Below are 16,996 nucleotides of genomic sequence, written 5' to 3' on the forward strand. Positions count from 1 at the left end.
CCTACACGGGCCCTGAAGGAAGGATGGCAGGAAGGCCCCGGCGGGAGTGTCCACTTGTCCCCCAGCCAGGAATCCGAATCCCCCGTCCAGCCTGGGCCTGGTCCTTCGGCTCCTTCCTGGCTTCCGCCTGCTGCCCCTGCTCCTCCCCTGAAGACTCCTTTCCTTTTTCTCGGCTTGGGGTGGCCGGGGACCGCCTGTTATTTGTCACTGGAGAGCCTCACCCGATGCCCGGGTCCTGCGATGATTAGGCTGGAATTTCCTGAGGACAAAGGGGCAGGGAAGGCGCTGACGCCTGGGGCTGCGGGCCAGTGGCCAGGCTGGGAGGCGTGGGCACATGTGGCCTGGGCCTCAGCGAGCCCTGTCACCTCCTGGACGGCCAGCGCTTGGGGCAGCCCAGGACAGCCTTCCTCGTCGTGTGCGGTGCGGTGCCGGGTCCCAGGAGAGAGGCCCAAACCCCACCGCGTGCGCTGCCTTCGGCGGAAGGCCGCAGTCCGCAGCAGTGCCTCCATCCGCGAGCAGATCCGGAGTGCGTGCCATCCAGGCGCACTGAGGACCCGGGGCCTTCCAGAGACTAAGCCATCATCTGAAACGGCTGAGCTGCCCAAGCCGTGAGCGCGTTACTCTGTTATCAGTGACCTTTGTGTCACGCGGCCTTTGTCCCCCTGGGTGGGGACCAGCTGCTGATCTCCGGGTCCGGGCACTGAAAGGGAGCAGCCGCAGAGCCGCGTGGGTGCTTCCAGGACAGAGCCGCCCGGACGGGAGTTTCAGGCGGCAGCGGAGGACAACCCCAAACTGCCCGGACACGTACAAGGGTCCCCAAGTGGGGTCTGGTGGGACAAACCCTGGGGTGGCCGCTGGATGGTACGGGGTCCTGCGCAGGGGACGAGGGGGCCCACAGGGCGAGGCTGGTCCGCAGGGCCGGAGTCGGGGGAAATGCGGGGGCAGGTGGGGTAAGGACCTGGGTCGATTTTTTTCAGAAAGGGTCTGGACGTGAATAAAGACATTTTAAACAGGTGGGAGAGTAAATCAAAGCTAACAAAAAGGATAACCCAAGGGCACAGAGGAGACCGCGCTGTGGAGCCTCCCGTGCTCTGCAGCTGGGACTTCAAAATCACAGAAGTGAGCGATGGAGTGTGAAGCCCAATGGGGTCAAAATGAAGAAACCAGCCCCAAAGGGGAGAAGCTGAAACAGAAAACCGACTGCGGAGTCGGTGACGTAAGCGCTCGGAAGGACGTTATTTCAATCCACTTTAAAGCACAGTAATTTGAAGACAGCCGTCAAATGTGGTGGATTGTGTGTGTGTGTGTGTGTGTTTACATTTACATGCTGTGTGTGTGTGTGTGTGTGTGTGTGTGTGTGTGTGTAATTGTGTAAAATGCCCCTAGGAAACAAATTTTCAAGTTGGCAGATACAAATATACAATTGAAGGAGTCAAGAAAAAGACCTGAAATTCTGCACTGGAATTGGAAATATTGGTCAGGACGTTCTTCATTTAAAAAAATTTCTGTTTCCTAAGTCAGACATAGAAGGACAAATCCTGCACAATTTCATTTGAATAAGGTTCCTAGTGTAGTTCAATCCATAGAGACAGACAGTAACAGACAGTAGGATGGTGGGGCCTGGAGCTGGGGAGGGGGATGGGGGGTGAGTGTTTAATGGGGGACAGTGTCAGTTTGGGAAATGGAAAGTTCTGGAAGTGAATGGTGTGATGGTTGCACAACAGTGGGAATGCACTTAATGCCACTGAACTGCATACTAAGGATGAATTTTCTATGTATTTTATTACAATAAAAATAATTGAAAAAATATGAATGTCCTAATTCTGTTCACTGAAAAGGCCTGGAAGCAATGACCACACCAGCAGCAATGAGCACCCCAGAACCGAAAGTGGGATCCCTGAATACCCACTAAAGTCCCTCCAGGAAGGAGCCCAGGATTCCTGGAGAAAAGGCTGGCACGGGGGCTTATATAAGGTGAATGGAGAACCTCGGGTCCTGCCTGAATGCATGGAAACTATCAAATCCTGCCGCATCATTGCAAAATGACACTGGAGAACTTGGTCCAAGATTTGACCCCTTGGTCACTGGTCGGGATGATAAGTACGATGAGCTGAACTGCATCTCAGCCCGCACACCTGGTGTGACCCCCATGAGTCCCGATGTGACACAACCAACTCCCTCCCCTCAATGTGGGCGGGGGTCTGTGACTAGCTTCTGACCTGCAGGCGAGGGCAAAGGTGCAGGGTTTTCAGAGGTGACAGGTCCTTTGAGTTAGTCAAGGGCAGCTTCTCCGGGTGGGTCTGACCTGATCAGGAAGGCCCTTTCTAAGAAGGTTGGGGCCTTCCCTGGAGTTAGAGGCTCAAGGACGCAGACATGGGAATGAACCCTGCCACGACCCGAGTGGGGCTTTCTCCAGCCTAGCCTCCGGATAAGCGCACCGCCCAGCACATGCCTCGGCCCGGTGAGGCCCCAGGCAGAGGACCTGGCCCGGTCATGAGTTACGCCAGGACTGTTGACCCAGAGAAATGCGAGGTCGTGATGTGATTTTAAACCTTTAAGCTTCCGGTGATTGTCACTCAGCAATAAAAACTACCACATGCATGAAATATGCTTAAATATGTTCAAATTCATGAGTTCAAAAGATATATATGCATGTATGTGTGTGTGTATATATATATATATATATATATATATATATATGTACGTATATATATAATAATCAGTATCTCTGGACCTTTTCTATCTTCCCTGTTTCAAATATGTGATGTGGGGAAATGTATCTTTATAGAAGAATTCTTACAAATAAATGCTGAAGAAACGCTAGGTTTAGAAAACGGCCATTTTGCAGCCACTGATGAAATAATGGATCTAGGCCTTCGATACTCAGGCTGGGGTGCTTTTATCCCCCAGAGCACAGTTGGCAGCGCCTGGAGACGTTTTTGATCGAGATGGAGGGGGTACCACTGGCATTTGGGGGGGCGGGGGTACCGATGGACGTCAAGGGAACAGCAATGATGTGTCTGTGGTGGGCTGACCCTTCCTGCCCCTGACCCCTGTTGTTCATGCCTTCATGCAACCCCGCCGCCTCACCTGAAGTGGACCCATGCCTTCTTCTTACAGAGAGTGGCTAAGGGGTGGGGTGTTGCTCCTGGGACCGGGCCTCACCACTGAAAATGCCGGGATCACTCCCTCCTGCTGGCCTTGCAGAAGCGCCATGTGGGAACAGCCTGTCGGGGGGCCCATGTGACGGGGACCCTGGGTGCCCAGAGGAGGTGAGGACCTCCTTCTATAACCACGGAGAAGTGAACTCTGCTCACCTGAGCGAGCTGGGAAGCGGACCCTCCCCAGTCGAATCTTCAGATGGGAGTGCAGAACCCACACCCAGGTCGAGCTGAACCACAGCACCCATGGGAGAATAATAACTGTGTGTTCTTTTAAGTCTGTGGTGATTTGTTTCAGCACAGAAAATGCACACACTGGCCCCAAATGCCAACACTGCCAAGGCTGAGCAACTGATCTCAGGCAATTATTTTTTTCTGTAAAGGGCCAGGTAGTAAATATTTTTGGCTTTTCTATCATCACGCAACAGATGACTATGGACTTAGCAGCCGAAACAATACCCATCGACCAGCTCGTGGTTCTGAAGGACTGAGGTTCGGTTGGGTTCTGCCAGGTTCTCTGCTTAGGGCCTCATAGGCTGAGATCAAGGAGGGCTTCTTCCTGGGGGCTGTGGGGGTGAATCCACCTCAGGGCGCATCCCGATGGTTGGCAGAGTTGTTCCTTGTGGCTGCAGGACTGACGTCCCGTTTTCTGACCGAGTGTCAGCCAGGGGTCCTTTCAGCTCCTTCCACGGAGCCCCCTCTGTCTCAGCCGTGGAGAAACCTCCTTCCTGTCAACCTCTTGCTTTGACTTTCTCTGAATTCCCCTCTGATACCAGCTGACACACATGGGGTTAAATTAGGCCCACCTGGGTCATGTCTCTATTTTATTTTATTTTATTTTAATTTTTTTTTTTTTTTTTTTTTTTTTTTGCGGTACGCGGGCCTCTCACTGTTGTGGCCTCTCCAGTTGAGGAGCACAGGCTCTGGACGCGCAGGCTCAGCGGCCATGGCTCATGGGCCTAGCGGAGCGGCATGTGGGATCCTCCCTGACCGGGGCACGAACCCTTGTCCCCTGCATCGGCAGGCGGACTCCCAACCACTGCGCCACCAGGGAAGCCCTATCTCTCTGTTTTAAAGTCAAATGATAAGCACCCTTAATTACATCCTCAAAAATCCTTTTTGCCAGTAACATGACACAAGCACAAGGGAGATCTCTTATGTTATTCACAGTTCCTGGAATTAGGGCAGAAAATCTAGCCAGGAGTGGGATTTCTTAGAATCTAGCCCCCACCATAGCCAACGTAACATGAAAGAAGCCATGGATAGTCTGTGAACAAAGGGTCGTGGCTGTGTTTCAGTAAAAGTTTATTTACAAAAACAGATGGCAGACTGGATTTCACCTGTGGCTACCGTTGTTTGCCAACCCTAGTCTAGCAAAGGTCACCGGTGGCTGCTAAGACCATGGGAACAGCTGATGGGGAGCTTGACGGAGCTCTGGCTGACCACACGCCGCCCACTGATCAGTTTCACAGAGGAGACACGCCGGCCACCGCATGCCTTCAGCCCTGGTGCAACAGGATGTGCCATTTCTACCTTCGAAGTGGCCTTGCCCAAAGATTTGACCTCAAACGGATCAGGGCTAACAAGAAATACAGAGCGTGGAAAAACACTACGGTGTGATCCATGCAATCCAGAATATTGGAAATTCCGTAAAACAAATGGCCTTTGCTCCCTCACAAATAACTGCAAGAATTAAGGAGGGAATACTTTTGGATGAAAGGGGGGCTTTGGAGACATGGCAGTAATGCCTCTGTGAGTTCTGTGTGGATTTTGACTTGAAGAAATCACCTGTAAAATCCATTTATGAGACTATTGGGAAAATTTGGACTTGTCCACAGATTTGATGATACGAAAGACTTATTGATGTATTTTTAAGTGTGATGATGGTATGGGGCCTTTTTTAGAAAAGAGTTCTTACCTTTCAGAGACATGAGAAGGGATAGGGGCCCGCAGACATTGAAGGATGAAGTGTTTATGGATGAAATAATATGGTGTCTGAGGTTTGCTTAAAAGCATCTGGAGAGTGAGGTAGGTGGGCGTCAAAGACACAAGAGTGGCCGTTGGTGGTCGTTGTCAGATCCGGGTAAGCGTTATAATATTCTCTATGCTTTCGTACGTGTGTGGAATTCTCCCAACAAAGCCTTCTGATTGCAGCACAAGGTTTCCTAATGGACAGGCTGGTGGGTGGTGGGGAGCTCCTCGGAGCTGTGGGGGAGCCGGGACCCCTCTTGTCAAGGGACCCCAGGGGAAGGGGCCTTGATGCGGGGGTCAAGGGACCCCAAGGACTTGCTGCGGGGGCCAGGCACCAGGCGGCGGCCAGAGCTCCCCAGACACTTGCGGTGTAGCTGAGTGTTTACGAGTGTTTATGAGCACGTGTCTCGGGACCATCGGCAGCCGTGAGATCCTTCCCCTCCGTGTGACGCCGAGGGGGCACTGTCCCTGTTCCCAGAGGGCCAGTGGGCCCTGAAGCTTGCCAGTTATCCCGGGACATGGGGGCTCAGAGCAGGGCTGAGAGCGAGACCATGCCTACACCAGGGGCAGCTCGAGGGAATGAGAGCAGCCCGGGCAAAAAGCCAGGACAAGAATTGGTGAGCAGTGCTTACCGTGGGGGCCTGTGGTCAGTGTCTACCTCCCTCACTGGCCTCCACCCGAGTACCATGTAGCAGGAGCTGCCTCTGCTTCCGGTGGGGTCAGAGGCGGGGTCATCCGCCGACCACACCCCGGGTTGCAGGTGGCTCCGGCATCCTCTGCTCTCCCAGGGGCTTGCCCGGACACTCAAGAGATCTTGTCACCTCCCAACTGGGGCCCCTTTGGCGCAGAGCCCTCACCCAGCTCAGGCCGAGAGCCTGGACTGCGGGCAGAGCTGCCGTGGCCCGTAGATGCCAAGTCCCACGTCCCCGTCTCGTGCTGTGTCCCCTCCAGGGACGGGGGCTTTTGGCATTTCCTCTACCTTGTCCCTTGCTGAGCAGGCCAGGGTCCCAGGCTGGTCAGTGGTGCTCCCAAACCTCCCGGCTGGACCTCAGGGCCCCACATCCTGCATTCCCAGCCTGCATTCCCAGCCTGCATTCTTTGGAGGCTCTGCCTGCTCCAGCCTCAGTCCTCTAGAGGGTCTTGGTGAGTCCTGCAGCTGGCTAGGCTGACCTCCGTGTGTCCCCGGTGTTGGACACCTTCAGCTGAAGAGGCCCAGATATCTTTACCCAACAAAGCTGTGGGGGATCTGGGGCTTGAGGGGCCCCATTCCAGGTGTTGGAAGGCTTCTGGGAGGATTGCTTGTCAATGGTTACTTACATGAGGACACCCCCGCCCCAGACCATCAGAATCCTTGTGCACAAGCTCCCATGCCCCACCCTCAAGATGGACTCAGCGAGAAGGAAGGAGGGAGGGAAGGGGGAAAGGAGGAAAGGGAAGAATGGCAAAATGGATGGATGGATGGAGGATGGATGGATGATGGGTGGAGGATGGATGGATGATGGGTGGAGGATGGATGGATGGATAATGGATGTGTGGATGATGGATGGATGGAGGAATGGATGAATGCATGGATGGATGGGTGAATGGCGGGATGGGTCGGTGGATGGATGAATAGATAGATGGGAAGGTGGGTAGGTGGGTGGGTGGGTGGATGGATGGAAAATGGATGGAGAGAGAGATACACACATGCATACAGAGAATGTGGGGTGGGTGACTGATTGTTAAGGGCCCACAGAGGATGGAGGAGATGACAGACATGAATACACAGGCAGACACAGCCCAGGGGCGTGGCGAATATGCGCCGGTAGGAAGAGCCACTAAAGCTCCCACTACCGTTCTCAGTTCTTCCCATGTGGCAACTCGTTTAATTCCCAGCAGCCCTCAGAGGGGGCCACTGCTATTATTCCCAGTTACAGAGGAGGAAAGCGGGATGTGGAATGGCTACCCAGCTAGCTCAGGGTCACAGGCTACAGGGTGAGGAGCCCGTACCAAGTGTTTCCAGGCACCAAGCTGAGACCCACAGAAGCACAGGGGTTACGCAGGGCCCCAGAGGCACCGAGCTGAGACCCACAGAAGCACAGGGTTACGCAGGGCCCCAGGGGTCAGATGGAGCCGCAGACGGGGGGGTGAGGTCAGCCTGGGACAGACCCACAGTGCACAGAAGTAACTCAACACATGTCGGGGGAGCCCAGGAGCTGGGCAGACCCACGGAGGGGCCCTCAAAATCAGCGCCCCCGGTGGGGGGCCCACACATGCAGACCATAGACCCCGGGTCTGTTCCCAAGATCCCAGGGCAGCGACTGAGCGGGTCTGCGGAGGTGCTCGGTGGGGAACCTTTCCGGCCCCACGCCCCTCGTCGTCTAGCTCTGCCCGCACCTAGGCCAGTGGGAGGTGGCCGAGAATGACCAGGGCTTCTGGCCCCCAAGAGCCGACTGAGCTGACCAGCAGCAGGTAACAGGTCTCACCTGAAGAAACCTCTGAAGCTAGCAGCCCCCAGCCCCCACTCCCACCCTCCCAGGTCTAGGAGCCACAGCCCTGGGCCCCTGCAGTGCGCGCGTGCGCGCGCGCGCGCGCACGCGCACACAGGGTCTGAGGTCAGCCCCAACCCCTCCAAGGGCCGGGCCTGAGCCCTCGGGGCGGGGTGGGGCGGGGCCGGGTGGGGCGTGCGCCCGTGTTCCTGTATTTAGGGACCCTGTTTCCGGAACCTGAAGCCTCACCAGGAACCATCCCTGCTTTAGCTAATGCCACACCACTCCGTCCCGGGGCCACAGCCTTGCTGGATTTGCACTTCCTGCCTCTGTGCGGAGCTTGTGAGGGTCCTTCTGCCAGGAATGCACACCCCCCTCCCTAGGATGCCCACCAAGTCCACCCCCAACTCCTTTCCCCCTGGCACGCACCCCCAGCCCAGCGCCCCTGACCCCACCTCTATCTGCACCCCCAGGAGAGGACAAGCTGCCTGTGGGGTGGGCCTGCTTAGATCCTGGGAGGCCCTTTCCCCAAGGTCAGGGTCAGCATGGAGGCCCTTTGCCCCGTCTGGGTCCAGTCCAGGAGAGGGCAGCGAGGAGGGAGAGGCCCAAGGGGCGGGCATGGAAGGCTGCCCTGGAGGGGGCTGCACCCCTCCCCAGGCCAGGGGCGCTCCAGGCCCTCGGCCTTCAGTGCAGTGGGCACAGGCCCTGTGGTCAGAGGCAGAGAGCTAGGCCGCCGGGCTGGGTGGGGCTGGGCAGAGGGTGCCCAGAGAAGGAGTGTGCCCAGCCTCTCCCCCGTGCTGCTGGGCAAGGCTGGCTCTGGACCAGGTGCTGGCCGCATCGGGCCCCATATGCTCTGCTTGGGGCCCAGGGCCGTGGCCCAGTGGTTGGTTAAGAGCAGAGAGGGTTAAGAGCAGCCAGCCCCCAGCCGCCAGCCTGAGCCCTTCAGGAAAACGCTGGGCAGCCCGGCCAGTGTCCACTCGTGCCCAGGGCTGGGGCAGCACCTGCAGAGAACCCTGTGTGTGACTGCCCAGCAGGGCAGTGAGGGTGCTTGGGAGCCGGTGGCCATTGTGGAACCAAGACTGCCTCCCCCCATGGCAGGTGTAGCTGAGACAGTGCGGGGGCAGAGGGACACGCTGCCCCAGGCGTGCGGGGTCCCCAGGGGTGCTGACGTGGCCTCCTGAGAGCTCCCGGAGAGAGGCAGCACGCATGTGTGTGCATGCATGTGTTACGTGCATGCATGTGTACGTGTGTACATGCATGTGTATGTGTGCCGGTGCGTGCACCCGCCCACGGCCGCAGGTGCGGGGAGTCACCCGCACAGCCTGGCAGGAAACTGCGGCTCCAAGGGCCCCGCTTGGGTGCGTGGCAGCAGCTTCATGACTGGGGGAAGGGGGGCCGTTCCGCCCCCTCCAGGCCTGGTCCACAGGCAGCCCAAGGCCCACGCTCCCCTCCCACCCGGCCCCCCCAGTTGCCCATGCGCCCACCTCTCTGCCTTCGCCCCCACCCTGCACCTTTGTCCTCACAGCTCCTCCAGCCCCACCCATTGCTCCACCTCAGCCCTGACCCCACGTCCCCAGGGCTGTGGGCTGATGGCCTTTGTACCCTGTTGGATGGCCCTGGCTGGTCCCCAGCCTGTCCTGGGGCCCAGGCGCCGGGTGATGTCCTTGTGCATCCCCGGTTCCCTTCTCCTCTGTCCCAGCCACACAGTGACTCCTCTGGTGGCCTTTGAGGCCTTGGTGTGACCCTCTGAGTGAGCGTCTGGGGTACAATCTGAGGTCAGAGAGCTAAAGCTCTTTCCCAGGTGATTGTGGGTCTCCCGGGGCCCCAGCAAGCCCTGGCCAGACGGGAGCGGGTGCCCCAGGGTGGAGAGCTGCTCACAACGGGCCTCAGTTCGGGGGCTTCTGTGCAGACCAGGCCCTCAGGGTGGAGGGCCTTTCAGACAGGAAGAGGGTCGCATCCCGGCGATTCTGTGGGGAGGGGCCCAGGATGGAGGGCCTTGAGCAGTCGGGGTCCCAGGACTGGCCTCTGGGAGAAGGGGGGTCAGACCCTGGGCCGCGCGTGGAGGGGGCCCAACACGAGGCCTGTGTACGGAAGGGGGCGCCCAAACGCCTGTCAGGGCGGCTGGCAAGGGGCTGGGCAGGAGGGAGGCGGGTGGAGCCAGGTGGCGGGAGGGAGCCTGGGGTCCCCGGAGCAGGAGGTCAGGCCTCCTCCAGGAGCGTCCAGCGGACAGCAGGGGGAGCTTGGAACCGGCTGATCTTGGCTCTGCCCGGACCACCCGGCCACCTCGACCCGGGCCTGCCACTCTGGCCTCCCAGGCGAAGTCGCTGATGGGCCGTTCAGTCCTCTCAGGCCACTCGTGGGCCTGGGGGTGACCGCCTAGAAGGCCGAGAAAGGCCCACGAGAGGGCACCTGCAGGGACGGATCCTAGGCGGTCCAGGGCGTAACTCAGTCACCTGTAGAAGGAGCAGGGGGCCTGGTCAGGGCCCTGCAGAGACCAGCTGCACTCAGGAAGGGAGGCAAGGGACCTCACAGCAGCCTCACGGGCCCCTCAAACCCAAGTGGGGATGGGAGGGGCGTGCAGCAGGCTTCCGCTTGGCCGCGAGCCCCCAGACCTGGGTAGGATGGCCTCTCTGGAGCTGCAGGGGGACTGGGGTGGGAGCAGGGGACCGCTGGGCGGCCCGGCTGTGCCTTAATTCTCTGTTGTGAGTCATCATGACATAGTGGGGTCCCCACAGAGAGATGTCCGGTCACCTCAGGCTCGGGGTCCCCTCGCCGCTGTGCCCACGTGGCAGGTGCTCCCCAGCGGCCCAGGGACCCGAGACATGACCAAGAAGAGGGCCACTGGCTGCAGAGCTGTCCCTGGAAGTGACGCATCCGCACACCCTCCTGGGCCCCATCTGCACTCACAGACCACGGCCCAGGCCCTGGTGTCCGGGCCTGTGGTGCCCACCAGGCCGGGTTCAGTGTGGCCCACCTGCCAGCCAACATGCAGGAAAGCCTCGGATGCCCCCACCAACCCCACCAGGCCTGCTTGAAAGGGGCTCCCGTGCGTCTTGCCAGAAAGCCCGGTGGGCCCAGGGCAGCCCTGGGGAGCCTCTGGAGGGGCGGGGCTGGAGGGCTGACAGCCGCTCCCTGAGCTCCAAGTGAGCGGCCCCGCAGAGAGCAGAACTGGCCTGGACGGCAGTGGTCGGGGGAGCCAGGGGTCCTTCAACCCAGGGGGGCACCTGACCTCTGGATCCTGAGAGAGGGGACGCTCCCCGGCGGGCCCGCCCAGAGAATACACCAGCCCCCCACCTGGAGAGCCTGGACAGCCCCCCTCACAGGCAGACAGCCTGCATAGCCTTCCATCCCACCCTCGAGAGCCTGGACTGGGCCCCTTGCACGGGGCCCTGGAGAGTGGGGCTCAGGTCCTGGCACCCACAGGGACTTCTGGGAAGCTGGGGTGCTCCCTGACCCCCCAGGAACCCCCTGGGCAGGAAGTGGTCACATTCGCACACCCTCACATCCTGATACGAGGTGGGGGACAATGGAGCCAGCCCCAGCCAGAGTCTGACGGGGAAGGGGCGCTGGAGCCAGGGGCCCTTCCGCCGGGGGCTTTCATAGAACCGAGGTGGCAAGGTAGCCAGCCAGCCCCTGGCCGGGGTCATGGCAGGGGGACAGGGGTCTGCAGCCACGAGAGGTGGCATTCCCCTTCACCCGCCTCTGCTCCCCACTCTGGCCTGGGACCCTGGGACCCTGCCCCGAGCTGATGTGGACTGTCTCGCAGCCAGGATGCCCCCACCCTTCCCGGCCAGGCGCAGTGGTGGAGGGGTCTGGAATGTGCACTCAGCCGCTGGCAGCCTGTCCAGGACACGCACCGTGCAGGGAAGGCTTTGATCGCCTGCTCCCAAACCGAGGGTCCCCAGTCTCCCCTCTACATCTGCGACCCCGCCCCGGGTCATTCCCCAGCCCTGCCCCCACTTGCTGCTAGTGCCAGCAATCCCGGGGTTTGCGTTGGCTTTCAGCCAAACCCCGGAATGTGCCTGCTGGCTGCACGGCAGCTGTTCCTGGAACCGGGGTGACAAAGCACAGACTGTCTTGGAGACGTGGGTGGACAGGGTTCCGCCTGCCCAGAGCCACGCATGAATAGGGCACAGAGACGCCGGGGCGAGGATGAATGGGCTCACAGAGGCCCAGACACCCGTGAATGGGCACCAGGCGTCCAAAGACGCAGTGGAACTTGGAACTGGCCACGGGGGGCCCGAGACCTGGGACGTGGGCCTACGTGAGGTGTGGGATGTAAACCACCAAGGGTCCCTACTGCTAAGATCCCCAGTGAATGGAGAACAGAGCACCCCAAAACTCAGAATCAAGGGCACACATGACTCAGGCATTCAGGAGTGGGGTGCGGGCTGCAAGGCCCAGAAAACCAGGTGAGCACTGACATTCACAGTCAAAGTGCATCCCGGGGACTTGGAAGCAGGGGGTACGAGGCATCGGCTATTCATCATCACAGGTGTGCAAGGACCTGGAGCCGTCCATGAACGGGGTTCACATCCTTCAGATGCTCCAGGGATCGGGGAGACTTTAGACACCCAAGGAAGGGGTCTAGGACCCTTGGACGCTTGCATGGCAAGGAGCAGCCTGCCTGGAGTCACACGTGAGCCCAGTGGAGACGCCGGGGCGAGGACGGATAGACTCACAGAGGCCCAGACACCCATGAACGGGCACCGGGCATCCAAAGATGCAGTGGAACTTGGAACCAGCCACCAGGGGCCTGAGACCTGGGATGTGGGCCTACGTGAGGGGCAGGCAGTGGGGTTTAGGCTGCTCGAGACCGAGATGAATGGGATTCAGGCAACTAGAGAGGAAAACGTGGGAACTGGAGGCGGACACTCTGAAGGGTGGGGTACGCCGATGCCTGGAGGATGGGAGGTGCACTGCACAGAGGTCCTGGAAACTGGGGGGCAGTGTACCCGTCAGGTTGACAGCTGGAGTCCTTGTTACCGTGGTGACCAAAGGAGTGGGGTACAGGCTGCCCAGATACTCAGAAAACTGTGGACCAGGACCTTACAACGGAGCCATGGGTTTCTGGGGCCTGAGGCTTTACGGGGAAAGGGTACAGACTGCAGCTAGATCCAGAGGGTGGGGGGCGAGCGGTCTGGACTCAAAACAGAGGGAAGCAGGGAATCCAGAACTGAGGGTGATGGGTACCTGGCCCCATCTATTCAGATGAATGAGGTTAGATTTGTCGGCCTCAGGTGAGCTGGGTGCAGAGACAGGGAGTTACCAGCCCTCCTGAGGATCTGCATACACAGAATTCGGGGGGTGGGGTGCCAGCGGCACCAGCTGAGATTCCGAGACTGGGCACCCAGACCCTCACATGGAGAAGTGGGACTCAGCTCATCTCACGGGGCTGGGCTGTCTCGGCCAGGGTTCCAGTGCCTGGGACCCCTGGCACCCAGAAACTCAGATGCTGTGTCCACGTTGCCCTGATGCCCAGACAAGTGGGGGGCCAGGTCCCCAGTTTCTCAGTCAGATGGGCATAGATCATCAGGGTGACAGAAGGCAGAGAAGACTGGATGACAAGGAAGCCCCTCATTCTCCAGGGAGTGGGGTACACGCCCCAGGGCCCCGCGAACAGAGCCTGCAAGGACTCGGTCACTGAGGTGCCCCTCGGCATCTTAAGGGGCTGTGGACTGGGCAATTCAGCTCCCGAGCAGAGTGGGGTACACGGGGCCTCAGACACTCCACTAGTGGGTTGGAGGACCCCGACACTCCAAATATTGGGGTCCAGGGTCCAGACATTCACACTAATGGGCACAGAACCCAGACACTCCAACTATTGGGGTACAGGATCCAGACACTCCAACTATTGGGGTACTGGACCCAGGCACTTAGACTAGTGGGGGTACAGGACACAGACGGTCCAATTATTGGGGTATAAGACCCAGACACTTGGACTAATGGGGGGTATAGGACCTAGACATACTAATGGGTACAGGACCCAGACACTCCAATTAATGGGGTACAGGACCCAGACACTCAAACTATTGGGGTACAGGACCCAGACACTCCAACTATTGGGGTACAGGACCCAGACACTCAAACTACTTGGGTACAGGACCCAGACACTCACACTAACGGGTACAGGACCCAGATACTCCAACAATTGGGGTACAGGACCCAGACACTCCAACTATTGGGGTATACTACCCAGATACTCCACTAGTGGGGTACAGGACCTACACACCCAGACTCACGGGGTAGGACCCAGGCATGTCTTGGGTGGGGGTCCAGCTCTTGGGAGGCATAGGTACAGCCCCAGACACCTGGCCGTCATGCTGCAGGCGCCCAACTTGGGAATGAATAGCACATAGAGCCAGAGACAAGGACGAACGGGACACACACGGGGGTGGGGGGGGGCGGGGAGGGGTGGATGGGGCACAGGACATCCAAAACCACAGCAGCGGGGCCACGGGCCCTGACCTGGCACTCAGGCCTATGTGAGACGTGTCGGGGGCATTCAGCACCCAGGGGCCCCACAAATGGGTACAGACTTTCCAGGAGCCAGGTGACCACAGAACAGAGTCCTGGTGTCCAGACTAGCGGGGAGCATGCCCCCGGCACCTTGGGTACGAGGCGAGAGGCTGCCGGAAGTTCAGATGGTCAGGTGTGTCTCCAGGTATCCGCAGGAGTGGGGAAAAGATGCTCTGACAGCAGGGGTGCCCCAATGAATAGATACCCCAAGGGAAGGTGAATGGGGCTCCAAAGGTGCAGAGGAACCAGGTCCCGGCCAGCAGGGTCCCAGAGGCCCTTGGGAGATGCAGTCAATGCGGGGAGGGTGCAAGCGGCCCCAGGAGGGACCCTGAGGCCTGGGTCACGGAGAACCCCAGGTCTCTGACGTGAGTGCTGGTGAATGGATTACACACTACGCGTGCAGCCAGACGATGGGGTATGTGTTCCCGCAGCCTCCAGGTGAATGGGGTATGATTCCCGCAGATACTCCAGGGAGAGGGAGATCCAGACTCACAGCCGCCAGGCAGGGCTTCGGAAGACGGAGGGCGCGGGGGGGGGGGGGGGGGGCGGGGAGGGGTGGATGGGGCACAGGACATCCAAAACCACAGCAGCGGGGCCACGGGCCCTGACCTGGCACTCAGGCCTATGTGAGACGTGTCGGGGGCATTCAGCACCCAGGGGCCCCACAAATGGGTACAGACTTTCCAGGAGCCAGGTGACCACAGAACAGAGTCCTGGTGTCCAGACTAGCGGGGAGCATGCCCCCGGCACCTTGGGTACGAGGCGAGAGGCTGCCGGAAGTTCAGATGGTCAGGTGTGTCTCCAGGTATCCGCAGGAGTGGGGAAAAGATGCTCTGACAGCAGGGGTGCCCCAATGAATAGATACCCCAAGGGAAGGTGAATGGGGCTCCAAAGGTGCAGAGGAACCAGGTCCCGGCCAGCAGGGTCCCAGAGGCCCTTGGGAGATGCAGTCAATGCGGGGAGGGTGCAAGCGGCCCCAGGAGGGACCCTGAGGCCTGGGTCACGGAGAACCCCAGGTCTCTGACGTGAGTGCTGGTGAATGGATTACACACTACGCGTGCAGCCAGACGATGGGGTATGTGTTCCCGCAGCCTCCAGGTGAATGGGGTATGATTCCCGCAGATACTCCAGGGAGAGGGAGATCCAGACTCACAGCCGCCAGGCAGGGCTTCGGAAGACGGAGGGAAGCTCAGGGAACCGGCACCGCGATGCCGACACTCCGAGGAGGGTGCTCACTCGGGTGACAGGGCGCAGGCTCCTCCAAAGTTCACATGATGTGTACAGGTCCCCCAACACTCCAACGACGGGGCACAGGTGCTCGGATGAAGAGGGTACGGTGAGCCTGAACCAAGGCTGGGACCCGGTGAGTGGGCATGGGGTGCCCCAGTCCTCGGAGACTGTGGCAAGCCGAGCGCCCGCTCCCGTCCTCGGCCCAGGCCCCGCTACACAGGGCGCCCCAGCTGAGCGGGATGTGGCAGCCGGGTCAGCGCGGGCAGGGTGCACGCGTGCCGTCCCAGCACGTCTCACGGTTCCTTGCCAGCAGCTCCCGGCTCCCCCAAGCCGGCGACTGCCATGAGTTCCAACCTCAAACATTCCCCAAGCAACCTCAAAGGAAGCATCCCCGTCCAGGAGCCCCGCCAGGGTCTCCATGTGGCTCTTGGCTGCCAAGCCGCCGTCTCGGGGGCCGCAGGGCTGGCCTGGGGCTGCCAGCTCTGTTTGGTTTTCCCCTTCCTGCCCTGGAACCTCAGACGCCCGTCTCGCCACGGAGGCGCCCGGATCCGGGGAAAGGCACAAAGGCCCTCACAGTCAGGCTGGGGAGAGTCGCATGCAGGGCAAGCAAACGTGCCCCCATCACGCCCACCCACGCACCTCGCTCCCGCAGCACGGGAGCCTGCATGCCCGCTGCCCTGCAGCAGGCCTCCTCTGAGCCCCAGAACTGTTTAGCTGCCTCTTCTAAACCCCCATCTCTGGGTGGGATGAGCAGAGGGACCCAGGCCCTTTTTAGGGGAACACGTGTCCCCAGAGCCACGCGTGACCAGCAGGGGCACCCATGTGTGCATGCATGTGCGCACGTCCCACCTGTCATATCCCCAAAGCAGCCTTAACCTGGGCTGAGTCTCCGGGAAGTCCTGCCCGACGAGTCCTGCGGGCTGGCTAAGCATTAACCCGCTCCACGTCTGACCGTCCGTTGATAATGGGTTTGGAGAGACACCCTGACCTGGGTGGGGCACTCAGAGCTGGGCCCCTCCAAACCCAGATGTCCCTGTGACTCGGAACACCCCCCCTCAGGGTGTAGAACCTTCCCGAACTGAGTCCAGCCCCACCTCCCTCCCCCTGCTTCACCCAAAGGTCAGTCCAGATGGGCCAGTACCTCCTCTGCTAAGGCCTCTAGGAGGGCTGTGGATGCCCCAGTCCCAGGGGACCCCTGCAGGGGGGCCCCCCGGGCCGAGAGGCCGGGTGCTTCTGTCTCGGGAGGGTCCCTCCTCCCAAGGGAGTTCCCCGACTCCCGAGGGCCCGAAGCCCTGCCCCCCCACCCCTCCCCCCACCAAGGAGAGTTTCCCTGGTCACCAGAGGCCAAGCAAAGCCACAGGCTCCGAGCACGGGATCCAGTGCCCAGGGTCCGAGAGGAAGGCCTGGAGGCCAGGGTGGGGGCACAGGAAGCGCAGGCATCAGGTGAGAGTGTGTGACACCTGCGGGGGGGCTGCCACCCCCAACACTTGGGGGCATCTTGCTCTTTCAGAGGGAGGCCCCAAGAAACTTGGTCCCATCAAAGCATAAAAAATTCCAGTTAGACCAAAGGGGGGAGGGGTCAGTCAGCGCAGCTTTGATAGGTGCCCAACTGACAGGGAAGGCCCTGCCCCTGGGAGAGCTGGCATT

General features: G+C 59.9%; 1 protein-coding gene across 1 annotated transcript in view; it reads left to right on the plus strand.

Annotated features, from left to right (window-relative positions):
• The first annotated feature begins 1,638 nt into the window (after positions 1–1,638).
• TNNI2 (troponin I2, fast skeletal type) overlaps positions 1,639–16,996 on the plus strand; it is a 24,150-nt gene continuing 8,792 nt past the window's right edge. Inside the window, exon 1 of the mRNA XM_007465943.1 lies at positions 1,639–1,649. Within this exon, the coding sequence (XP_007466005.1) occupies positions 1,639–1,649 (11 nt within the window). The remainder of the gene's footprint in view (positions 1,650–16,996) is intronic.

This window comes from Lipotes vexillifer, unplaced genomic scaffold (assembly GCF_000442215.2).
Source record: "Lipotes vexillifer unplaced genomic scaffold, Lipotes_vexillifer_v1.1 scaffold1094, whole genome shotgun sequence".
NCBI lineage: Eukaryota > Metazoa > Chordata > Mammalia > Artiodactyla > Lipotidae > Lipotes > Lipotes vexillifer.